Source organism: Sarcophilus harrisii, chromosome 1 (assembly GCF_902635505.1).
Source record: "Sarcophilus harrisii chromosome 1, mSarHar1.11, whole genome shotgun sequence".
In the NCBI taxonomy this organism is placed as follows: domain Eukaryota; kingdom Metazoa; phylum Chordata; class Mammalia; order Dasyuromorphia; family Dasyuridae; genus Sarcophilus; species Sarcophilus harrisii.
This window is the reverse complement of record NC_045426.1, coordinates 382,097,832-382,125,382: the sequence shown is the minus strand read 5'-3', so window position 1 is coordinate 382,125,382 and position 27,551 is coordinate 382,097,832. Positions and strand designations below refer to the sequence as shown.

General features: G+C 33.6%; 1 protein-coding gene across 4 annotated transcripts in view; it reads right to left on the bottom strand.

The window, feature by feature from the left end:
- The window catches only part of PLEKHG4B (pleckstrin homology and RhoGEF domain containing G4B), a 199,842-nt gene that overhangs the window by 62,051 nt on the left and 110,240 nt on the right, over nt 1-27,551 (bottom strand). For all 4 annotated transcript variants that reach the window (XM_031946067.1, XM_031946065.1, XM_031946066.1 and 1 more), the window contains exons 4-6: nt 19,085-19,291; nt 18,691-18,814; nt 15,419-15,512 (exon numbers count right to left, since the gene is read on the bottom strand). In XM_031946067.1, the coding sequence (XP_031801927.1) occupies nt 15,419-15,512; nt 18,691-18,814; nt 19,085-19,291 (425 nt within the window). The remainder of the gene's footprint in view (nt 1-15,418; nt 15,513-18,690; nt 18,815-19,084; nt 19,292-27,551) is intronic.

Below are 27,551 nucleotides of genomic sequence, written 5' to 3'. Positions count from 1 at the left end.
GTTCAGTGTGTGCAACTGTGGCTGATTAGAAAAATACTAGATTGGAAGACTCTACAAATTGGGCACAAATAGTCTGTGAACATTTGGGAGAGAGATGTTTCTAGATTTGCATGTCTTACATTTCTTTTCAGCTACTGCAATTCTGCTTTGCTTATAGAGCACAGTGCTTTCTTTGATGTAGGAACACCATGCTGGATGATTCTTTCTCACAATCTATTCCAAGGTTCTTCAGAAAGATCTTGAGAACATGCTTATATCATTTCTTCTGACTTCCAAGCAAGTGCCTACCCTCTGTAAAACAGTCTTTTCAAATACACATTTAACATTTGAACAATGTGGCCAACCCATTGGACTTGTGTTCTTTGCAGTAGAATTTAAATACTTGGCAATTCAGCTTGAAAAAGGACCTTAGTATCTTGCCAGCTGAATTGATTCAATTTTCAGCACTGATGAAGAGGGCTAATTCCATTCTAGGAGAGGACAAGGCAGAAGGTCTGCTCATACAAAGGCTGATTGAAATATCAAAAGGCTAGACTTTATTTCTTCATTTCCTTATATTTAAAAATAGTTTTATTGGTTTTTCTTTAGCAGTTGCTTCCTTACCCTCTTTTGTTAGAATATTTTGGAAGAGTTGCATGATTATATGATAGTATTTCATTCCTATAAAGTTTTTTCTATGAATTTTAATTCTGTTCAACAACATTTAGAGAATGAAACAGGCATTTTTTGCCTCTTAACACTTTGTTATATAACCCAATTCAACCAACATTTTGAGAGTTAAAAGTGCTTTATAAGTCCTTTGTGGGTGAATTTTTACCACTACGACTTATTGGCAAAATGCAAGTGCTTTGAGGGGAAGGACTGTTTCATTTTTGTCTTTGCATTCCCAGTATCTGACATAATTTTTGACACAAAATGAGTGCTTAATAATTGTTTTTGATTGCTCCTGTTGCATTCAAAATTCATAACAGAAGAAAGGTGAGCTACAGATAAAACTAATCCTTTACTGTATATGGTAGTCACTTTTGTATGGTGAGGAGGTAAAACGCAGTACATTTTAAAAAAGGATTGTATTTTATTCTTCCAAGATCTTTAACTTTTACAAATATCACTACTCAATATGGCAATGATTTTCAAACTGTAATTAGTTGTTAATTTCAAATTTAACTTAAAAATTAGTTATCTTTCTTGTCAGGGAAATATATGGGGTACACACACAATTATAGGAATTAGAACTCAGTCAAAAATGGAATTGAGAGTGAAAACACTTCCAGATCTTCAAATTTAATCTAATTACCATACTATCATGTCTCCCTAACTCCCTTATCTCTTCTTCCTTCACTGGAAACCAACATCTCATTGGATGCTTTGCCAAAATCCATTCTGCTGCTTTTATGAGTTCTTGGTACAAGATAATGGTGTTTTTTTTTTCTTAAGACCATTACCTGTTAGACCTGAAACTATGCAACAGTTAATGCAGTTTGAATGTCAAATTTTAAAAAAAGAAAAAAAAAAAAACAATTACATCAACATCAGCTTGATAACATTTGGATGTCCTTTTATAAGTGATTACAAAATCCCTTAGAATATCCAGTTAAGACAAAACACTTGAGAAGTGATTGAATTCTATCACTCCCCACTCCCATCATCAGTTTAGCTTTTCTGAAAAAATGCTTGTCTCAGGACAGCAGCTGTGCATTCAGGAAGAAAGGCTAAACAAATCCAAGGACCACATATGGCGACTGTTGCCAGCTGGAGGAAATTAGCTGTACATGACTCAGAATGAATATTAAGCAAAAGTAGTAATTTGCAGACACTTGGCTACTCAAATGAAAAATAGTAAGTGATAAGGCAAATGGTATTGTGTCAAGTTAGTCCTATCTGCAAACCATACAGACAAGCAATCAGGAGCTATATGCCAATTGACTAAAATCTGTCTGGGTTTGTAAAGCTAGATTAGAGAATACTGTTTGAATCTTTTTCTTGTTTTCCCAGATCTGTTTCTGACTATATGGATGATAATTCGGTTAATAGTTTCACTCTGGCATCTCCTTTAGTGCTCAGGATCTCCATGTGCTGCAATAATCCTCCATCAGGATGGCATCCTTTTCCTATTTCTGAGTTATTCTTTGGACCTCCATTTTAAGCAGAGTTCCAGGCTGGCCAGCTTCCCTTTTCTTCTTCCTTCTGTTCCTGACTTCCCACTTCCCAGACTTCTACACCAAATCCCAGGACTAAATATCTTATTCATTCCCTGATTTTCAGTTCTTTATAATGTGTTATTTTCCACAATTAGAATATAAGCATCTTGAGAGCATGCGGCTATTTTTATTTTTGCTTATATTTGCTATTTTCAGCACTTAACACAGTGTATGGAACATAATAAATGCTTCATATATGTTTGATTATTAACAAACATAAACATTTTAATAAACAAAAAACAGAAGAGTATTATATGTAAGAAAAGGTGAGCCTTTGTTACAGTTTTTTCAAGCATATATTATTATTTAATCTGAAAGCAACAAAACTAAACTATTTTTCTGTCTCCTGTGAGTTTCCTTCTTTTTTGTATATTTTAAAGTATTTCATTGAAGTACTTTGCTTTTCAAAAAAAATTTCTATTGCTATTCATGCTCCTTCCCACCAATTAGAAGACTCCATGAAACAAATAGGTATAATCAAATAAAACAAATAAAGACACTTGTTATGTCCAAAAATATGTGCTTCATTCTGCACTTCTATCACTTCTCTACTAATAGGTGGGAGACACATTTCATCTTCTGATGATGAAGATCATGGCAGTGATCAAAGTTTTGAAGACTTTCAAAGTTGTTTTCTTTTACATTATTATTTTGGTCACTGTGTACATTATTCTCTTGGTCTTGCTCACTTAACTCGGCATAAGATCACAAGAGTATTCTCAGGCCAGTTTCTCTGAATCAGTCATTCATTATTTCTAAAGCAATGCTCCATTAAATTCCTATACCAGATTTGTTCAGACAGTCTCTATTTGATGGGCAGTCACTTTGTTTCTAGTTCTTTGATACAAAAAAAAGGCGTCAAATAAATAAATAAAGGATCTTAAGAGATCTTTTGCCTCTGTCTTTGATCACTCTGTTATAGGCAATGGTACCACATGACCAGATAGCATGCACAATTTAGGAATTTTTTCACAGCTCCACATTGCTTTCTAGAAGCATAAATTCTAATAATTAATATTTAAAAGTTTATTAATGGCATTGAGGAAAGATTGTGCCATGATGAGTGGCAAACAGGGTAGAATTTGAACAAGAGTCTCACTAGATGGAAAGCTGGGGATAGGTTGAGATCTACATTTCATTGAGAAACATCCCAGTTAAGGAGATAATGGGTCTACTTACATATTCAAGACAGTTTCAGCTCTATTTTAGTGTATCTTGCTTGAAGATTCAAAAAGAACAAATTGTTTCTTTTGTGTTTTTGCAACCCTGGTATCTAGCAATATGTTTTGAATAAAGCAGTGTTTAATAGATGTTAGTTGAATGAAAATAAATTTAAAAAAATAACTGCTAATTGAAAGATGTTTAGCAGAACCTTTCAGGGGATGTGAATGGAGGAATTGGCAGAATTGGTTTTATCATCATATGCCCCACAGCTACCAGAAATGTCATTTTATGAAACATTTGGCCATCTAACCTTGTAGTGCTAAGAAAAAGCACATGTGATAGACCACCATGAAAACACTTGTAGCTTATTGTAATGACATCTGTTGCAGCAGATCAAGAAGCTAAGAAATTCTATGAAGAGCTTGGTCATAGTTACAATATTTCACAGTTGAAAGGAAACTCATAAGCCATCTAATTCAACCCATATCTGAACAGACCTAATCTGCAATATATCTAATAAGTATTCATATAGCCTTCAGTCTTCTAATTAAGGAGAACTTGCTAGCTCTTCAGGCAGCTGATTCCAGTTCTGGATAGCTCCAATTGCTAATAAGTGTTCCTAATAGCAAGATTAAACTTGCCTCTTTCTAATTAATTCTATTGTCCTAGAATCTAACAAACCAATTCTTATAAATTGGTTAAAAGCTATCAAATACTAGAAGCCCTCTATCATGTTCTTCTCTTCAGCAGGATAAATATAGCCATTTCCTTCAATATGTTTCTATCTGACATGTATCCGAAGCCCTCTATCCTGGCTGTTCTTCTCCAGATGCTCTAGACTGTCAACATTTACCTTGTTATTCAACAGTTTAGTATAAAAGTGGACACCAGAATGCTTAGCAAAACTATACTGGAGATACAATCTGGAATCAAGAAATGAAAGAAAGAAGGCTTGAATACTAATTAGAAAATTTATTCCTATATACTTTGATTACTTTCTTTTCTAAAAAATTGATTTTTTGTATATGTTTTCTCTTTATACCACCTTGACTTCTTTATCCTTTCTCTCTCCTAGAGAATCATTCCTTATCACAAAAAAATTACCTTGATTGCTTCCTTAAAGAAAAGTACTTGATATGACAAATATGGTATACCTGATATGACAAATATTCAATGAGTCCATAAAAATAAAATTAGCAATATTTTAAGGATAGGGATTAGACTTATGATTTCCCTGGCACAGGGAAGTCTCAGATGAAGAAACAGCCTCTACCAACAAACGTTAGAACTTCTCGTACAACATGTTATTGTTGTTCCTTCTTTGTTCTTAAAGAGGACCAATGACATCATGAAAGTGATGTCTTGACTTTTGAGTGAATTGGATTCAGTCTCATTCTCTGCTCCAGGGCCATCAGAGTCCAGTGGCAAGATATAAGTCAAGACAACTATGATGGCTCCTCTATAACACATAGTTCTAGAGAATTATCCAACACTCTAAAATGTTAAGTGACTAGCCCAGATTTACACAGCCAATATGGGTCCAATTAAACGAAATCTTCGCATCAAGGTCAACCCTCTATCCACTATACCATATTTCCTCTCGTTATAACAGAGAGGAAAAAACTAGTTACAGATGTGAAAGTCACTTCAGTGTTGGCTATCTACATGCAATCATATCATTAAATGATTGGAATAAAGTTATCAAAATAAACATCAAATTAAATGAGATTGAAAAGAATTAAAGAAAGTGTGGTGAGTAACCACAGCAGACTCCCTAGCTGCTTACTCCAAAAAGAGGGGAAACGGGCAAAAGAAAAGATATTAACTTAATCACTACTTCTTAGAGAAGTTTACCTAATAAAAATTAGTCATCACAATGAAGAGACTGAAAGAGCCTAGAAATCATCTCAGTTCATAAACACTTTATGTCACTGACAAGAAGAAGCATACAAACCTATAGTCCTATATAACCATGTGAAAAAGAGCCATGTAACATTGTTACATGGAACCAACTGGAAAAACCAATACTCTGAAAATTTAACTTAAAATACGCTGTTAAATTGCTCTCTAGACAGAGCTTCATCAGTCCATTAATATCCTTGTTTTTCCCACAGCCCTTCCAATAATGATAATTTTTTTTTTTAGTCATCTTTGCCAATCTGAGGAGCATTAAATACTCAGAAAGGAATTTAACTTGAATTTCTTTAGTTATGATTGATTTAGAGCATTTTTTATATTCATTGATACTTTAAGGTCCTTTTTCAAAGACCTACTTGTTTATACCTTTTTATCAATTGCCTATTATGAAATGGCTCTTATTTTTATTTTTGAATCAGTTCCTTAAATATCTTAGATTTAACATTTCTAGCAGAGAAATTTTCTTCAATCTCTCCACCCCAATTAATTGTTTTGCCTCTAATTCCAACTGAATTTATTTTGTTTGTGGATTCATTTAGTTCATACAATAATAGGGTGAAATCCTGAAAGTCTTACTCTCCCAGTTTGACTGTTTTTGACTAGGCAAAAAAAGCCTTTCTTTGCCTCATTTCTTTCTTTCCCAGCCTTAATCACCAAATGGGAGGTTGCCTCAGTCTAAGTGAGACCTGTTAAAGATCTTTGATTAAAAAGGCCATAATCTCCCACTGCTTCCAGGATTATCCCCAGTCATCCTGGTCTACATCTGGCTACTGATCCCAGATGGCTCTGGAGGGAAAAGTGAGGCAGGTGACCTTGCACAGCCCTTCCTCCCTCACTTAAATCCAATTCATTTGCATGTCATGGAATCACCTCCTGATGTCATGGAATTGAGAAAAAAGGACACACAACAAGAATGACAACAATAATAACATTTTGTTAGTTGTTAAAATCTTGTCTTCTTGAGATCACAGGGAATTGTAAACCTTTACTGATCACTAGTTGACAAATAGATCTTTTGTGGGTTCATTTCTAGCTTTGTATACCTTTCATAAAGATGTAGGCAATGCATTCTCCAATTGAAAAATGGTCAAAGGATATGAACAGACAATTCTCAGATGAAGAAATTGAAACTATTTCTAGTCATATGAAAAGATGCTCCAAGTCATTATTAATCAGAGAAATGCAAATTAAGACAACTCTAAGATACCACTACACACCTGTCAGATTGGCTAAGATGACAGGAAAAAATAATGATGATTGTTGGAGGGGATGCGGGAAAACTGGGACATTGATGCATTGTTGGTGGAGTTGTGAACGAATCCAACCATTTTGGAGAGTAGTTTGGAACTATACTCAAAAAGTTATCAAACTGTGCATACCCTTTGATCCAGCAGTGTTACTACTGGGATTATATCCCAAAGAGATTATAAAGAAGGGAAAGGGACCTGTATGTGCACGAATGTTTGTGGCAGCCCTTTTTGTAGTGGCTAGAAACTGGAAACTGAATGGATGTCCATCAGTTGGAGAATGGCTGAATAAATTGTGGTATATGAAAATTATGGAATATTACTGTTCTGTAAGAAATGACCAACAGGATGATTTCAGAAAGGCCTGGAGAGACTTACACGAACTGATGCTGAGTGAAATGAGCAGGACCAGGAGATCATTATATACTTCAACAACAATACTAGATGATGACCAGTTCTGATGGATCAGGCCATCCTCAGCAACGAGATCAACCAAATCATTTCTAATGGAGCAGTAATGAACTGAACTAGCTATGCCCAGAAAAATAACTCTGGGAGATGACTAAAAACCATTACATTAAATTCCCAATCCCTATATTTATGCACACATGCATTTTTGATTTCCTTCACAAGCTAATTGTACAATAATTCAGAGTCTGATTCTTTTTGTACAGCAAAATAATGTTTTGGTCATGTATACTTATTGTGTATCTAAGTTATATTTTAATATATTTAACATCTACTGGTCATCCTGCCATCTAGGGGAGGGGGTGGGGGGGTAAGAGGTGAAAAATTGGAACAAGAGGTTTGGCAATTGTTAATGCTGTAAAGTTTACCCATGTATATATCCTGTAAATAAAAGGCTATTAAATAAAATTAAAAAAAAAAAGATGTAGGCAATGTTTTACATTCAAACATCTTTGCTTTTTTTTTTAACATATGATGCAATTTATATAGAATATTATTAGCTGTCATTTGTGGCAACTTATTTATTGGATTAACAGTTATGATGCCCTCTCAGATCTTTGGAATAGGCTGTCATCTGTTAACCTAAATTAACATATGCTATGTTAATTGCAAAGCACTTAACACAATGCCTAACACATAATAACTGTTCTATAAATATTATTATTGTTGCTGTTGTCGTTGTTCTTATGATGTGCTAGCCAAGGGTTGGCTCTTTTATCTAACTTATCTACTTTTTTTTTTTTTTTAGTAGAGCACAGTTTTCTAGTGTTCAGAGCCATGATATATTCATAATGTTTTAATCTTATAGTCTTTGTGTCTTGCCCATTTTCTGGCTAAAATAATTATGGATTTTGTTGAAATATGTTGCTAGGAAATACCTTTTGGAAGAGGAGCATGTTACACACAGCATATATACTTCAGGACTGGGGTTGAATGACTTCATTTTCCATCAACAACTTACTGCCCTAGCCCCCAAATTGATCACCTGAAATTACTATGCAGAATGATTCAAGTTCTGATACTCAACATCTTTTCAATTTGCTCTCAGCTGCCTCTCTTTTCTTACTGGAGGACCGAGGGTAAATTATTAAATTTCTCCCAAAGTCTTTCTTTATAAAGCACTTACAAGTTTCCAAATAGCCCCATTTTGCATCACTACCTTTGCTTAGCATATATTCCACAAAACACCAGGCCCCTGTTCAGGATACTTCCTAGTGGCTTCTCCTCCCTTTTCATCTTTCTTTTGTTTATTGTTTTTCCCTAATTCAATAATTACAATAAATCTATGAGTTAGGTGCTATTATTATGTTCAGATTCTGCCAAAAATATAGTTTTTTTTTCAGCCTTCATTTTATTTTTAGATTTAAGTGGAAGAGATTCCTTAGTTTTACTATGTCCCAATCTTATTGTGTTCCAAATTTGGGGCAAAAGTTTTTTTTTAATTTCTAAATTTTGGAATAATTCAGGAGGCTGTATGAATGGATGAAAAGCATTTATTAGCATTTTCAATGAATTAAGTGATGAGGATTACAAATATAAAAGTAAGATAGTCCCTGCCCTAAAAAGAACATTTTAAGACTTGGATATAGCAATTATGGGACAGTATTAGCCAAAGAAACAGTGCATGATGTGTTTACACAGAAAGAGTGTTTCTATAAGTGTGGTATGGTTAAGGATGAAATAGGCCACAAATTTTTGGAATAAAATAATCATTTTGTTGTATGATGAATTTATGGCTAGCAGAGACCTTAGGGGGCATCCATTTCTCTCCCTCTACTTGTCCATCTGTTAAGGGACAGGTCAATTCTCTGAAAGCCTCCACAGCTGTGGATCATAACATCTGAAGGAGTTTCAGGGCGAGTCTTTATTGATACAGGTGTTGTGGACTGGGAATGAGATAAATTGGAGGCAGAAGGGAGAGGAGAGAGGTCAGATAATGCAACAGCCTCTCAGTTGGAGAGGTCAGAGAACAGCAACTACCTCCTAGTTTCCTTGTATCAGCCTCTCACAAGAGGAGGTCCATTCTGGGTTGGATCTCCAGCAGCCATTGTCAGGTGGCTCCCGTGTATTCCAACATCCATCCCCATCTTTTTTTCTTTCCTCCCTCCCTCCCTTCTTCTCCCTCACCCTCTTTATCTCTAAAAACAGATTGGAGAAATGAGATCCAGAAAGGTTAAATGGGCTAACCCTTTTTACTAGGGTTTTCTATCTTATTTTAAAAAATTACAGGGGAGGGCAGTTATATGGTACAGTAGATAGAGCATCAGCCCTGGAATCAGGAGGACCAGAGTTCAAATCCAGTCACTTACTAGCTGTGTGACCCTTGTGCCTTGCCTCTCCCCCAAATTGGATAATCAATAATAAATGATCAAAGTATCATAGAGCCAGAGGGAGAAGAGATCTCAGAAGCCATCTAACCCAACTCCCCTATTTTACAGATGAGGAAACTGAGGCCCTAAGAGGTTAAATTACTTGCTCAAGGTCACACAGGTAGCAAGTGCTACAGGTGGGATCATGTGTTTGGATTTTCACAAGGATCCAGACTTAGTCCCTATTTTTCTGTAAACATTAATAGCTTAAAACTACACTAAGACATTTGGGCAAAATCCCTTAGTCCTTATATTTTCATAATGTAAAGTAAGATGATATTTCATCGTCTCATCATATATTCTACTAACTTTTTCTCTCATCTTCATGAAAGGAATTGTTGCTTAGTCACACTTCCCCAACCTTAAGGAAAAGACCATTTATTTCTATACCCTCAAGTGTTTTTAATAGGAATGGATGTTGGATTTTATCAAATGCTTTTTTTTCTGCATCTATTGAAATGATCATATGGTTTCCCAACCTTACACTTAGGAGAATGATTTTAAAGTTTAATAGCTTAAAACTACAAAAAGATTTTGGGGAAACTATTACTCTCTAATAGAAGTATAAATATTACTTTGATTCATAATTTTTTCCATTGTTATTCCCTTCTATGAATATTAGTAAATACTAGTTCTTTAGCTGAAACATACAAGCATATATATTCTCTCAAAAACACACATTAAACACAAAAACACAAAAAACACATAAATACACACACACACACATACACACACACACACACCCTAGTTTTTCTCCACATAGAGGAAAAGTGAAAGGAACTTTATTTTCTCATAATTCAAGGAGGCTATTGTCCTTACAGATAAATAAAAATCACATTTTCCTCGCTTTTTGAGAATGCTGTGGAAATAATATATTTCAGCAAACAAGAATTGTTTTTTATTTGTTTGTTTTGTTTTTGTTTTAAGAGGCCTTGTGGGGTAGAAGAAGAAAGGGACACCATTCTAGCAGAACAAAGCAGAATCACAGATGTTTGTATCTTTTTTTTTAAGCCCAAGAGAAAAATACAGGACCAATGACTTCTCTCAAGGGCTGTTCTGGTTCACTTTAATGTCCTTTTTCTTTTGTTTCTTTTCTCTCTGGGATTACATATTCATAACAAATGAATAAAATATGAATAAAAGATTCTTTAAACTATCTGTCTTTTGAGAATCGCATGAGATTTCCTGGAATAGCACATCACCTAATTACACTAGTTATCTTCATAGATGTAAATTTATTTATTTATTTTTTTTTTATTTAATAGCCTTTTATTTACAGAATATATACATGGCTAACTTTACAGCATTAACAATTGCCAAACCTCTTGTTCCAATTTTTCACCTCTTACCCCCCCACCCCCTCCCCATAGATGTAAATTTAGTAAGACCAATATTTTCATTAAGATGGACACCAATTTCCTTTATTTTCTTCTATCCCAAATTCTCTATGCCTAGGGTTGAAGTTCTTTATACCCAGGACTGACTAACAGTCTAGGACAATGGAAGACTAAAAAAAATAGCAAAAAAGAACTTGGGTCCTGTTGAAGAATATATAAAACAAATGTCTACCAGCATGAGAATTTATTAATGGCAGTGAATCAGGTGATACCCTCAAATCATAAGTTTATCAAGTGAAAAGTCCAATCATACTTTATTCCTCATGCTACATATTTTAGCATAATGAAGCCAAATGGGGTGACTGACAAAAGGTTACCTATGGTGAATTTCTAAGATATACATAAATTCTGTTTTTCATCAGTGGAGGGAGAATTCTCACAGTGATGAGATCACAGATGCAATTTGAAGATTTTGAATTGAAACCTCATGATATAAGTAGAAATTGGTGAATGGAGAAGAAGGTGGACTAATTATCAAGAAAGACACACAATCAATAATCAGCTGACTTCCTCCATTGGCATCTATAATAAGTCATAAGTTGGAATTTATCCAGAGAGCTATCACCAGTAAAAGGAATGGAGACTGGGCTATACAAATAATAATAACAATAATAACAGCTAACATCTATATAACGCTTTGGGCAGCTAGATGCCACCCAGGAAGATGAGTCTTCCTGAATTCAAATCTGATCTCAGCACTTACTGGCTGTGTAACTCTGAGCAAGTCACTTAACTCTGCTTGTCTCAGTTTTCTCATCTGTAAAAGGAGCTGGAGAAGGAAATGACAAACCATTCCTTGGTATCTTTGCCAAGAATACCCCAAATGGGGTCATGAATAGTTGGACATAATAACAATATATAATGATTTATGGTTACAAAATGCTTTATATATGTTCTTTCATTTAAGAGATGAAGAAACTGAGACTGGGAGACATCAATTGAATAGTTCAGGGCCACACAATAAGCATATGAGGCAGAATTTGAACTCAGGTATTTTTGTGATTAGTTAGTGGTCTTTGTGTTTCGGGGAGTTGTCTTGCTTGGCAAAAAATAAAAGATACAAAGAAACCAATTTCATTTCAATGTGAAGAAAAGCTTCCTAATATTTATAGCTGTCTAGAAATATAACAGACTGCCTCAGTAAGTATTCATTTCCCCGTTACTGATTATTTTCGAATCAAAGTTGGATGACTATTTGTCAGAGATATAATAAAGAGAGTACTTAGGTAGGGGTTAGAATAGATTGCCTGTGAAATCCCTTCAGAATCTGAAATTGTAAGATACTATGATATAGTAGCCTCTTAGATATCTGTTTACAGAACTGGAAGTAATTTTAAAAAGATAAAAATATGATCTTTTTCTATTTTTTCCACTGTTTATTTCCCCCATTCTTCTCTAGCCAATTTATTGTGACTCAGAAACCAGACTTGGAGTTTTTCTATTGAATGTGAACAATAACACTTGGCCCTTATCCCACTGGTAGCCTTGGAAACAGATCATTGAGCAGAGCAGCTACATTCATGTGCCCAAGAGGCAGAACAGTCCAGAGTAATGTTTCCTACCTCCCAAAACATGTATATTAGTAAAATTTCTAAATTCACCATCATGGGATGTTCAGTCCTCAAGTCTTAGAATTGCAGTCCTGGGGAGACATTGAAAGGAGGAATAGAAACAGCAGAGAGGGATCAACTCAATGATTCAAAGATGAGGAAAGAAAGGAAAAAGTCAGTTTTTTAAAGTCATAGGTTTCCAAACCTAAGAACGTTTTGTGGTAAGCCTTTGTTGACTGGAAAAAATTTCTTTTAGGCTAAAATTAGTTCAAGAACTGGTGATGAGGTAAAATATGATTGAGAGTTTAGAGACTAAGGTTATAGTTCTATCTTATCCCATTCACTGAGCTATGTGAAATTGGTAAGTCACTTACCCCTTTCACTTAGCCTCAATTTTTCTCCCTTGTGAAATAAAGAATTAGGACTATACAACTTCTTAGGTTCCTTTCTAAAGGGCTGTGATTTTTAATATCTTCCCCATTCACCTAATTAATGGGTGTTTGCATTGATGAAATGATAAAACAAAATGCATGATGAAACAAGAAAGATGCACATAGAAATCATCACCATCACAATAACATGGAATCATAGAATCTCAGCAACTGAAGGAACTTCAAAGATCACATGGTCCAAACTACACCTGAAAAGGCATCCCTTTTATAATATGCAAACCATACCTTTGCTTTAAAATTTCAAGTGGAGAGAGTGTTCTCTATGGAGTCAGCTCTTTTGAATGACTCTAGTTCTTAATAAGCTTTTCCTTACATCAAATCCAAAATTATTTCTTTGTTACTTCCAACCTTTGAGCATAGTTCTGCTCTTTGGAGCAAAGCAAAATTTGAATTCTTTGTCCACATGGTAGCTTTTCAAAGACCTGAAGACAGCAGTCCTATATTATTTAAGGCTCTTATCAGGATTAAACAATGCTGATTACTTTCAAAGATTCTGACATGGAATTAATTCCAAACCTTTCAAAATCCTGCTTGCCCAATACTTTCTAGTTTATCATTGTCCTTCCTAAAATGTAAAACTCAGAATGAAGTTCAGTATTCTAGATGTGGCCCAACCAGGAGTAAACTCCATAGTCCTGGTACCATTCCTCTCTTAACATACAGTAAAATTGCATTCTGTTGTCTCAAATGTATTCCACTAACCAGGATTTTTTTAATCATTGATTTTTTTTTAATGAAAATATTTTATTTTTTCAATTATGTTAGTCAATTTTAGCCTTTTAAATTTTTTCTTTCCTTCTTTCTTTCTCCCTTCTTTCTTTCTCCTTCCTTTCTTCCTTTCTTTTCTTTCTTTCTTCCTTTCTTTGTTTCTTTTTCTTTTCTTTCTTCCTTCCTTTCTCCTTCCTTCTTTTTTTTCTTCCTTCCTTCCTTTCTTTTTTCTTTCTCTTTCTTTCTTTCTTTCGCCTTTCTTTCTCTTCCTTTCTTCCTTTCTCCTTCCTTCCTTTCTTTTCTTTCTCTTCCTTTCTTCCTTTCTCCTTCCTTCATTCCTTTCTTTCTTCCTTCCTTCCTTCCTTCCTTCCTTCCTTCCTTTCTTTCTTTCTTTCTTTCTTTCTTTCTTTCTTTCTTTCTTTCTTTCTTTCTTTCTTTCTTTCTTTCTTTCTTTCTTTCTTTCTTTCTTTCTTTCTTTTTCTTTCTTTCTTTCTTTCTTTCTTTCTTCTTTCTTTTTCTTACAATTTTGAGTTCCACATTTCCTTACCCTCCCCCTCCCTATTTCCCTCATTGAGATGACAAGAAATTTGATAAAAGTTATACATGTTCCTTGTATCTTTTAAAAATGAAATCTTGCTTAGTCACATTTCTCTTACCTGGTACCATCTATATATTTAATCAATTGATTAATAAAAATGTTAAATAGGCTAAGCACAGATCCATTGAGCCCTCTGTAGGAGATCTCCTTTCAAGTCAACACCAATCAAAGCTACTTTTGGTGTTCAGACATTCAACCCCTTCTACATTCCAAGGAAAGGCAAAAACAAAAAACAAACAAACAAAAAAAAACTGTTTTGTGAGTTGCCTTGAAAGTATTAGAATATTAAAGTACATAAGAAAATAGGTTAAAATTCCCAAATTTTTTGTGGTTTTGCATAACCTGACCCTGACAGAACTTTCAGTTCCTTAGAGCAAATAAGGATGCTTGATGCTTCAACCACGTGATTTTCCATCACCACAGAACTTTCTGAACTGCTGTTTGTTTTTCTTTCAGTTACTACCAAAAACAAAGGTTATCCTAGTAGCCACTGATGAAATCAAATGCCATGGAATCTTTGCAATAACTTCAGGATCTGCTTCCCTATTTTCCGCAACTAGTGGACAAAGTTGGCATAATACCAGAAAAAAATTCTTTGGCTCTAATTTGTTCTTTTTTAAAAAAAAATCTTGACTTTGGAACAGATACAATATCCTTTTGCTCTCTCATCTCAATTCTTTACATTTCATTTCAGTGAAAGTATTAGTGATAACCTCTCTACCTGTGTCCTCCAGAATTCCTCTATTACTACTTCCCTTAGAGTGTAACATTAGCTTTACCAGCTAAATAGCAGTCTAATTAATTTTGAAGGCAAAACAAAGGCTTTTTAAAAGTAACAACAAATAAACTTTTATCAAGATCAAATGATTGACAGAAAAAGCCTGTTTTTAAGTATAAGGAAACTTTTTTTTTTAAACACTTTTAAGGAAATAAATTTAAAGTGTTCTGAAAAGAACCCAAGAGAGAGAAAGATGAAAAAAAAATCTTGGCATCTTAGAAAAGATGACATCTGGAAAAATGCCCTAGAATCCTATAGAGCAATCTGGCATAAAGACTAGAAGACTAAATAAAAAGTACATAAACAAAGGGGATCAAGAGATATGAAGTAATTGTAATATAGCAATCCATCACAGAATGTAATTACAGTAAATCAATTAATCAACAAGAATTTATTAGGCATTGAATACATGCCAGCCAGTGTGTTAGGTATTGAGGATTCAAGAGTAAAACAATCTAGATGGACAGATTTTAGAGCAACATTGAAAATAAAATTTAGAATCAAAGGACCTAGTTTTGAACCTTATCTGTAAAACAAACAACAACAAAGAATAAGAGCAACAAACACACCTGTAATGCCATGACAGCTCTGAAGAGAACAGGGACAGGTTGGCATTTCCGAGCATCCACTAAGATGACCAGTCCCAGATCCCTCACTTCCTTCCTGCAAAGAGAAAAGCAGTATGACTTTTAATTGTGCATTTAAAATTTCTTAGCAAGAAAGGGTATTGCTAACATTTCAATAAGACTAAGATGATCTTTAAAGTTGTGGCTGTCTAACTACAGTACTACACTGACAATCAGGCAGCCAGTTTTTTATCACTATAAAAGCACACTTAATGAAAACGAAGATTCCTTCTAATTTAAAAAAATGAAATAGATGTACTTGTAGTTTAGACATTTGTAAAAAGGCTCCTAGAGATCATTTGCTAGGGCTATCTTAGAAATGGCATGCATTTAAAAAAAACCTTCTTGGTACTCTACCATGTTATACTCTTCCATGACCATGTAACAATATATTTTTTTCATTAAGAAAAGCTTTTATCAAACTACAGATCAAATGCTTGACAGAAAGAGCCTGGTTTTAACTCTAAGGAAACTTTTTAAAAAACACTATCAAGAAAATAAATTTAAAATGTTTTGAAAAGGACCTAGAGAGGGAAAGAAGGAAAAAATCTTTGGTATCTTAGAAAAGATGGTATCTGGAAAAATGCCCTATGGAACAATCTAGCATAAAGACTAGAAGATTAAATGAAAAGTACATAAACAAAGGGGATCCATAGATATAAAGTAATTGTAAGATAGCAATCCATCACAGAATGTAGTTATAATACATTAATTAATCAACAAGAAAATATATTTAAAGTGTTTTGAAAAAGACCGAGGAGAAAGAAAGAAGGAAAAAAAAACAGTATCTTAGAAAAGATGGTATATGGAAGAATGCCCTAGAATCCTATGAAGCAATTTGGCATAATGACTAGAAAACTAAACAAAAAGTACATAAATAAAGGGGATTTAGAGATAGAAAGTAACTGTGAGATAGCAATCCATCATAGACTTTGATTTTTAATAAAACAATTAATGAACAAGAATTTATTAGGCATCTAATACATACCAGGCATCATTCTATGTGTTGAGGATTCAAAGTAAAACCATTTAGATGGACAGAGTTTAGAACAACATTGATCATGGAATTTAAAATCAAAGGACCTGGCTTTGAACCTCATTTCTTGTGTCATTCTGAGAAAATCACTTAACTTCTCAACCTTGATTTCCCTTACCTGTAAAATGAGGGAGTTGTGATTTCAGATGTTCTTTCTAGCTATAAATCTTATGATCCTAAAAACAAGAAATTGTCTACATGATCACTGATCTTGATTTGGTTCATCATACTCTTGAAAGAGACAAAATGATATTTTGACTCACATCAACTATACATATTATCTTAAAAGAATAAGACAGAAAAGACTTATGACTTTTTGGTTTTTATACAAACTACAATGGAAAGGACCTGAAAGTCAGCCAAAAATTGCATGGTCTATCAGTGAATTGAAATAATAAAAAAGTATGTTAGGATTCTGCCCAGGAAAAAAAAAATACTAAAGAGATATGAATGGAAAGAGACCTGAGATCTAGGTAAAGACTTAGGGAAATACATATGTCTGACCCTTGTGCATTTATATGTGTATGTGTGTATATACATATACACATTTATAAATGATAATATATACACACATATATAAACATGTCAGCCATGTATATATCATATGGATAATTCTGGTTTTTGGTCAAGAAGCACCAAGATTTGTTTTGAAAGTCACTGATCCAAAGTTGAGGTATTTAAAGGGTAGATCAAAGCTTGGTTTATCCTAGCCATCTACAGTGGAAAAAATATTGATAGAGCTTGGCAAAAGATGGTACCAGAGCAGGAAAACCTGGGTTCAAGTCCTGCTTCTGGCACTTTCTGGTGTGTCACTGAGTAAGTATCTTTGAACATTAAAGCTTTGGGTGACCTAAAATGAAGTGATAGGGTGAATTGAAGGAAGAAAGTAGATACCCTTAAAGTCTGTAATTCCCAATTTTTTTGGAGTTATGACACACTATGCTTATTAAAAATTTTTTTTCTGACTAGAGCTCATTATTTGAAAAGTGATATGAAAGATTTTGACTATTTGAAATTAGAGTGGATTAAACTAATTTTGTTTCTTTTTTTTTTTTTTTTTAATTTCATGATATTTCTTGCAGAAACCAAAAGAACCTCTGGTTAAAGATGTGAATGGGAACAGAGAATTAGATGAGGGAATGCAATGGTAGACCCTTTAACAACAGGATTGGGATAAGTATTCTAGGCCTTCAAGCTATGAATCTTCCTTTAGAAATTCTGGTTCAATATCACTCTTGGCACCTAAGTGTCAGGAAATATGAGTAAAAAGAAAGTCCCTTTTTACTCTCCTTATTATCAGGAGATTTGACTGCATTTACAGAAAAATAACCAAAGGATAATTAATTAATTATTATAGCACACAAAATTCAGAAATGAAAGCATGGTATCATTATTATCATCATCATAATCAAGATTATTATCATTATTAACATCACCCACCATTATCATCATTATCATTATTATTGTGAATGTTATCATTATTAATATTATTATTGATCACAGCTGTGACCTTATTAGTGTTGGGAATTCCAGATGTGGAAGCTACCTACATTGTTATAATTTATTGAGGACTTATAGGATTAGAGCATTTCTTGGGATACTAAAAGACTAAATGACTTACTCATGGCCACAGAGTATGAGTCAGTGACAGAACTTAATATGGACTTAACAGGACTTAATAGACTTAACAATTCATCTTTCCTTCCTCTTTCTCTTCCTCCTTCTTGCAAAGAAGCACATTTATTTCACCTAAATTCTTTTTATAATTTAATCTATTTTATTTTCCCCCAATTACATGTTAAACTGATTCCTGTGTTAGTTTTGTCTCCCTTGTGCCAGAGGAGAGCAGGAAATAAGATTGGAGCTAGATCATGAAAGGCCATGAAACTTAAGACAGCTGGTGCCACTAGTGACTTCCTTTTTTCTTGTACCTGTCTAAATGTATCCAGATACATGAGGCTGTGCTGCAGCATTTCTATATTTAAACTAGGGAATTATACAGGATTTATTTAGAAGACAAGACTAAAAGGTTAAATTAACCCAACTACTAATCATATTGAATGAAATTTGCATTTCATTACACCTGGAAAGGAAGAAAAACTCCATAAATAAACAAAAGTTTTTCTCAGATTGTGCCATCACAACTTAATCTGAAAGCAGAAGAGCAAGCTGGTCTGACCTGGGGATGCTGTAGAGATACATCAAAAGGCGAGTGAGTTCACTGCTTGAGAACTGCTCCTTTGACCAGAATGCACTTCTGCTGCACACCTGTATCACTGCCCTCCCATTACGGTCTCTGGTTCCTGCAACAACAAAAAGTCACCTCTGAGAAACCTGTGTACCAGATGACAAAGAAATGGAGAGGCACAGTGTTATTCTGGCCTGGATCCCATTCTTGGCTTCACATGAAAAGTGGTGAGCAACAACAGCAGGGAATTAATCAGTCGGAATGTAAATATAAGTGTTTGTAAAATAGTTTCAATAGCATCTAATGTGTGTAGTTTGGCTTGAACTGAAGAGACTGGCAAGCTTGAGAAGGTGCTTGTGTGGACAGAGATTTGGATGTAACTTACCAGGAATGGAAATGACTCCAGACTGAAGCAATTCTGGGTTGATTTCAAGTAACTGATTGGGCAGCTTATGATAAAAGTCTCCTGTGTTTGTAGACAATGATTCACTCTCACAGGGCAGCGATTCAGGGGATACATTTGAAAATGTGTTGGACTCATGGCTTTGGAAGCTGTTATTTGCATCTCTTATGGTTGTATTCTGAAGAATATCTAGTCAAATGAGAAAAATTTGGTTGAAAGAAAGATTTTTTCTTTCTGGTTAAAGATGTTTATAATAGGTACAAATTCAAAAACATTCACAAGAAAATAAAAGGTTTACGGATGGCTTTCTAGTCAGCTTCAAACTGTGCTGCTGCATTCCACACAAAGGACAGGTCTGGATCTTATTGTCGACTGGTGAGAGTTCATGCTAACTGACCCTGACCCACTGTAGCTATCTGTCTTGGCCCTACTTCGAGCTCTGGGAACAATAATCAAATCAATTCTATGCTCCTGAAAAGAATGGCAGTCAATTATTCCATGACTCAACTCACTATGTCATTTCCTAGACCAAAATACTCTTTCCTTTGCCACTTCTCTACTAAATGTTTGTTTCCCCATTAGAACATAAGTTCATTGAGGGGGGAGACTTCTGTCTTTTGATTTGTATATTTGTATTCCCAATGCTTATTAACACAGTTTGTGGCATGTAATAAATGCTTAACTAATTTATTTTCATTCATTATGACTATCTGGTCCAGAACAATGTTGCTTAATTAGATGTTCCTAAAAAGTTAGCCATAAATGAAAATATAAAAGTGTAGCCTTTAAAAAAGCGTATCAGGAAACTCATTGCTTAAAAAAACCATAAACATAAAAAACCCTGCATTAAACATTTTACAAAGTGAAGACTTTATAAAAATATGAATAATCATCCCCCTAATCTATTTTTAGATTTTTATATAACTAACATTTATAAACACGTAACACTTTACAGTTTATAGAATATTATATTTGAGCTAATGTTTCCTTAAATTAAAATTTTATTTAAATTCAATAAATTCTAAGTGTGGAACACTCTCCTAGATGCTGGCAGAAATACAAGGATGAATTAAGAGACATGTTCCCTCCTCTCAAGTTGCTTAGAATTTTGTAAGGGAGATAAAATTGTGAAACAAATGTATATAATATAATGAACATAACAAGTGCATAAGACATTCAACCAATAAACCCACATATATATTTCTACAACTTTTCCTAGAATACTCTGATCTTTCCCTTTCCCTCCTTCATTCTCTATTGTATTACACATTCATATATGTGTCAAATTTCTAAATAGAGCATAAACCTCCTTGATTTCATTTTCAACTTTTTTTGTGCTTTGTAGAGTCTAAGTAAGATCCTATTGGGAAGATCATTAATACCATATGGAAAAGATGGCTTTTAACCTGGTTAGGAAAAAATGGGTGGAATTTAAACAAATAGAAATATACATGGTGAAGATAGGGTGTTCAGATATAGATCTATATGTTGCCCCTGGACTCAGATACCTCTGAAGGGGAAAGTGAGGCAGGTGACTTTATACAGCTCTCCTTCCCTTAAATCCAATTCACTTGCATGTCATGGCTTCACATCCCTGATCCTCTTTGATAACAAAGGACACATAACAACAACAACATTAACAAATTCATGTGTGAATCCTAAGAGTTAGGGAAAGGGAGGGCATGTTTGAAGCACAATGGAGGGCAGAGTCTGAGAAGAGAAAAATTAATCAAATCCTTAACATTCAAAGGAATGAAGACTAAAACAATTTTTAGATTCCTTTCACAGCTATCAAATTAGAACAAATATTTTAAAACTACAAATTTCAATGGTGGGGTAAAAAGCATGCTATTAGATTTTTGGTAGACTTGAATAAAAGGTTATGTTTGCATATGTATCGGCTTGTGAAAGAGGAAGCATAGTGATATTCTGTAAAATGTATCCTGAAATCATTCCTGAAAGAAAACAATGTTCCTTTTGCCACAGCAGAAAATGTAAAGGGGTTCCCTTAGCAAACTCTTAAAAGGCCTATGATTTACACTGGCTCTGTTTAAAACAAAAGTATTTAAATGACCTTACAATAACAGCAACAAAACTGTATTCTATATAAAAAAAAAAAGTTGAAATTCCACCCATTCTTCCCTAACCAGGTCAAAGGCCATCTTTTTCATATGGTATTTAATGATCTTCCCAATAAGATCTTACTTGGACTCTACAAAGCATAAAAAGTTGAAAATGAAAAAATTATAATTTGTAACTTTGATTAAGTGATTACACTAGCAAGATTATATCCTATTTCTTTTAAAAGAAACCTTTTTCTACAGAACTATTATCAGTTCCTTGAATTTGTAAAAGGGAAAAAAAAAGCCATTTATTAAATGATTAAGGAAACAGCTTAATAAACTATAACCTAAATGTAATAGAATATCACAGAGCCACTTAAAATATGATAATATGAAAGACACAAAAAGCTTTATTAATATAAAGTGATATAAAAGTGAAAACATAAGAGCATATATAGCAATGATTACAATAGAAAAAACATAAAAATTTTATAAGTACAAAGAAATCTAAAGGAAAAAGAACAAATAGATGTTGTTTGCAATTTTTTTAAAAAAGCAAATATTTTGGATAATATTGCTTTGGGGAAGATTTTACTCTATATTGGATTTGTTCGTTTCTGTGTATCTAAAATTATTATGTGTAACAAAAACTGTTTATAATAAAAAAGAAAATATAATAAAAATGCATTCGCAGGGGTTGGAAGGAGATATATAAGATAATGTTGGAGCCAGATTGTAGATGGCCTTAAATTTCAGGAAGCAGACATTCCTCAATAAGCAGTTAAAAGATTTTGATTAGAGAAGAGACATTATTAGATCTGTGCAGAAAGATTAATCTGGTAGTATATAGTATTAACTGGGACTTGGAAGGAGAAGAATGGTGAACCTGAAATCAGAGTTGGAAAGCTCTAGGCAACAAAGGACTATGCTAAGGTGATGGCAATATGAGGAGAGAGAAGACTAACATATTGGGATGGTGATAGGAAGAGAGAGAAGAGTAATATATCAGGAAATATATTAAATATAAATATATAATCCTAAATTAAATAACATAATTTAATTAATCTAATTCATTAAATGGATTGAATGGATTAGATTATGTGAAGTATGTGATATTAAATATAAATGTGTAAATAAATATATATTTTAAAATTAGAATAAATTAGCTAGACATGGAACTATGTCCAAACAATGACAAAATATATCCTATATAATGGAGAAAGTTGTATACAGACTTTGCTATTATAGAATCATGGACCTAGATCTAGAAGTGATTTCAGAGGCTATTTAATCCACAATTACCTTACTACCCACTCCCATCTTACTGATGTGGACAGTGAATCTCAGGAATGTTAAAAGATGTGTCCAAAGTTATACCATTAATAAGAACTCAAAGGCTGAAATTGAACTCATGTCTTCTGATTTAGCCTTGTATGCCCCAGTTTCCTCATCTGTAAAAATGAGCTGGAGAAAGAGATGACAAATCATTCCAATGCCAAGAAAACTGCAAATGCGATCATGAAAAATCAGACAGGACTAAAAAACAAGTGACTTCTGATTTCAGAATCAATGTTCATTTCCCATTCTACCACAATTCCATCAAATTTTGCCATGATAGGAGAAAATAATTTTTATAGATTACTGGTTTAACTGAATTACCTCTGATCCAAGGAGGGACATGAATCACCCCAAGAAAAATGACACATTGCAAGGGTTGAAAGAACAATGGATTTGAAATGGAAAGGCAAACTCTGCTACTGACCACCTGCATAGTCTGGGCAAGGTCCTTCTTCTCTCCAGACCTCATTTCTTTCATCTGTATAAATAAGGGAATTAGACTATATGATCTGTAAGAGGCCCTTAGTTCTACATTCTATTGTTTTTGTGACTATAAAGGCAAGGGAAGTGGAGTTTTAGTGTGAGGGCAGAAATTTGTTCATAGACATTGTTCTGTATACCTATCACATCACATGAGTGAGACATTTTAGAAATAGGAGACTGATTTATCAAAAAGTCCCCACCTAGGGGATGAGAAGGTTCATGAAAACTTAATTGAGTCCTTACAACACTCCCAAGACCAAATTTATCCTTTCTTTATATATGCAATGAATGTTAAGTAGACTGCAAAATACCAAGAACTGGCATTCTGACTTCAGTGATTCATGTATATATCAGCATTATTCTCCCTGAAGTAATTAAGGTCTTTGGGTCAGAGATAAGTAAATAACAAATTCCCAGAATGGATTAGTAAGATCATGTATTGTTGTTGTGCTGTCCTTTTAGTCATGTCTGACTCTTTGTGACCCCATTTGGGGTTTTCTGGCAAAGATATTTGAATGATTTGCTATTTCCTTCTCCAGCTCATTTGACAGATAAGGAAATTGAGGCAAACAGGGTTAAGTAACTTGCTTAGTGTCACACTCCCAGTAAATATTTGAGGTTGGATTTGAACTCAGATCTTCCTAACAGCCCTGGCACCCTATCCACTGTACCATTTCTAAATTAGCTAGCTCTAAATTTATAGAGTGGAGAAAACCTCCAAAAGTTAACTTTTTTTCTTTTGAAATATAACATACAGATTGGTATATGCCCTAAGGAAATCAATGACAGAGATATCCTATATAAACCAAAATATCCATAGTAGAATTTTTTGGTTGTATGAGAAAAGCTGGAAACAGAATGAGTTCTCATCTAGTGGACAATGGCTGGATGAATTATAAAATATGAATTAATGGCATGTTGTTTTGCCATAGGAAATGAATGTGAGTAATTATAGGAAATGAGAAGAGTAGTGGAAAGAATAATGAATCCATAGTCAAAGACCTAAATTTAAATTCACTAACAAGATGACTTTGATAACTCATTTAATTTCTCTGGGTTTTAGTTTCTTCATCTGTAAAATAATGCACTTGGAGTACATGTAATAGAAGAGTCAAGATCTGCAAATACTTGGAAGGTCTTCTCCAAAGAGTTGTGAGGGTAGTAAGGAAAGTGAAAAGAACAAGGAAACATTTGTTAAGTACCCACTATGTGTTGGGAATTTTGCTAAACCTTTACAAATATGTTTTTAAAATTTCTTTTAAAATGAGTCATCACTGTTGTTGTGATAATAATAATAATTATTAATATTTAACTCCAGATAAAAAACAAATAGCAGAAGGGTGGGAGAAGCTAGTTTTTTAAACTGGAAAACTGCTTTCTCTTTTTTATTTAAAACTTTTTTTATTTTGTTTTTTTATTTTTTATTTTTTTGGAAAACTGCTTTCTTCTGAATAGAGAGGATCTATTTTGAGGAAATTTATATTTTTGGTTGTGTAGCTCCTTTTAGCATTTTCTGTGTCAAGGGAACTTTTTAGTTGGATCTAATAGCTAAAAGAGATAGCTAGGTGCCTCAATCGATAGAGCACTAGAGAGTCAAGAAGTTTTGAGTTCAAGTCCAGCCTCAGACAATTATTAGCCATATAATCTTGAACAAGTCACATAATCTCTTTTTGCCTTAAACCATAATAGAAGGAAATGACTAATGACTACAGAAAACTCATAAACAGTAAGTTCTATGGGGGCATGAAGAGTTGAACATGACTGAACAAGAAAAAATAGTCTAAAACAGACTGACTAAATCCCCTGCAATTGTATAACTTAGACAACAGAAAGAAGCAACCAGATGAAACCCTAGGAGACTAACAAGGCCCAGGTAGGATTTGTGCCTTAGATATATTTAGTATGAATTAAAAATGGAAATTCTAATCAAAATCTGAGGATATAGCAGTTTTGGTTTTAATTATATTTTAGACTACTAAGTAAAATACAGCTTAGAATCACACTTTATCATCTTGAAATATTAGCTTTGTTATGTTTTCTGTGATTGAAGAATCAGATATGGTAATATAATTAAATATACTATTATAAAAAGTATAAAAATGAAATACATAACTAGGGAAAGACCTATATAGTGATAGAAGTGAAACTAGAGCCAGAATTGAAAGTATATATATATATATATATATATATATATATATATATATATAAAATCTTAATTGAAATTGTATATATGTTTATATATTTATATTCATCTATATATACAAATAAAGATATATGTATATATCTATATCTATTTATACCTGTGATTTCAACAATGTTGGGATTATCCTGAAGTAGAAACTCCTTTCAGTGAGGCAGATAGCATTCAACACATTGTGGTAGAGAGGTACTTGAGGTACTGAAAGATTATGGAATTTAAATATATATGTCAGAAAAAGTATTTAAATCTAGGGCTTTCTAGTGGGCCTTCTAAACATTCAGCCATTTTAATTAAAAATATAATATGCTATTATGTCATCCTACTATGTTTTATTTAGTCATTTTCTAACCACTGGAAATATAACAATCCTATTTTTCTATAACAATGATAGTGAATGGTGCATAGTGAACTGAGAGAACTAATTGATTTTAGAGTCAGGAGGTCTTGAATGAAGTCAAGTTCCACTGTGGAATATAAATGAGGGAGTTAAGAACATGATCTTGACTGACATGATAAGCGACACATAATAAACCCTTTTTTGGTTTTATTTGTTGTTTCTTAATTCTGAGAATCATAAATCTAGAGCTAAAATGGACTTCATAGTGTTGGGGTCTTATTTACCCATCATTTAATGACCCCCAACAATAGGGATAGTTTTGTAGGCAGAAGATTTAGGTTAAAATCCTACCGCTGACTTTTAATAACTATGTGACTTTGGGCAAATACCATAAACCTTCCTGTCTTCCATTTCCTCATTTGTAGTCAATCAATAAATATTTATTGGTACAGGCTAAGAAACAGAGTAGTTGATGAGTGGAATAATTTAAGTTCACAACATATAATAGTCAATGACTACAGTAATCTAATATTTGAGAAAGACTTCAGCTTCTGGGATAAGAACTCACTATTGCTTTTAGGCTAAGATCAAGTGTAGAACTCACTATTTGACAAAAATTGCTGAGAAAATTGGAAAACAGTATGGCAGAAATTAGACACTGACCAACATTTAACACCCTATACCAAGATAAAGTTGAAATGGATTCATGATTTAGACATAAAGAGTGATACTATAAGCAAATTAGGAGAACAATGAATAGTCTATCTCTCAGATCTGTAGAGAAGGAATGAATTTATGGCCAAAGAAGAGCTAGAGAACATTAAAAAATGCAAAATGGATAATTTTGGATTATATTAAATTAAACAGTTTCAGTACAAACAAAACCAATGTAGCCATGATTAGAAGGAAAGCAGAAAACTGGGGAAAATTTTACTTCCAAGAGTTCTGATAAAGGCCTCATTTCTAAAATATATAAAGAATTGACTCAAATTTATAAGCATGCCAGCCATTCTCCAGTTCATAAGTTGTCAAAGGATATGAACAGACAATTTTCAGACAAAGAAACTAAAACTATTTCTAGTCATTTGAAAAAAATGCTCTAAATCACTATTGATGAGAGCAATGCAAATTAAAATAACTCTGAGATAACCACCACACACCTGTCAGATTGACTAAGATGACAGGAAAAGATAATGACAAATATTGGAGGGAATGTGGGAAAACTGGGATAGTAATATATTGTTGGTGGAGTTGTAAACTCATCCGACCATTCTGGAGAGCAATTTGGAGCTATGTCCAAAGGGGTATCAAACTGTGCATACTCTTTGATCCAGCAATGTCTCTATTTTTTATTTTTAAAGCTTTTTATTTTCAAAACATAGCCTTATGTTTCAGATTTTCCCCTCCTTCCTCCCCTAGACAGCAATCCAACATATGTTATACATGTTAAAATATATGTTAAATCCAACATGTGTAAACATTTATACAATTCTCTTGCTGCACAAGAAAAATGAGATCAAAAAGGAAAGTAAATGAGTAAGAAAACAAAATGCAAGTGAATAACAACAAACTAGCAATGTCTCTACTGGGTCTGTATTCCAAAGAAATAATAAAAAAGTTAAAAGGACCCACATGTGCAAAATTATTTGTAGAAGTCCTTTTTGTAGTGGCAAGGAACTCGAAATGGAGTGGATGCTCATCAGCTGGGCAATGGCTGAATAAGTTATGGTATATAAATGTTATGGAATATTATTGTTCTATAAGAAACAATCAGCAGGATGATTTCAGAAAGACCTGGAGTGATTTACATGAACTGATGCTAAATGAAGTCAGCAGAAGCAGATCATGGTACACAGCAACAGCAAGATTATGTGATGATCAATTCTGATGGATGTGGCTCTTTTCTTTTCTTTTTTTTGTTTTAATTAAATAACTTTTTATTGACAGAACCCATGCCAGGGTAATTTTTTACAACATTATCCCTTGCACTCACTTCTGTTCCGATTTTTCCCCTCTCTCCCTCCACCC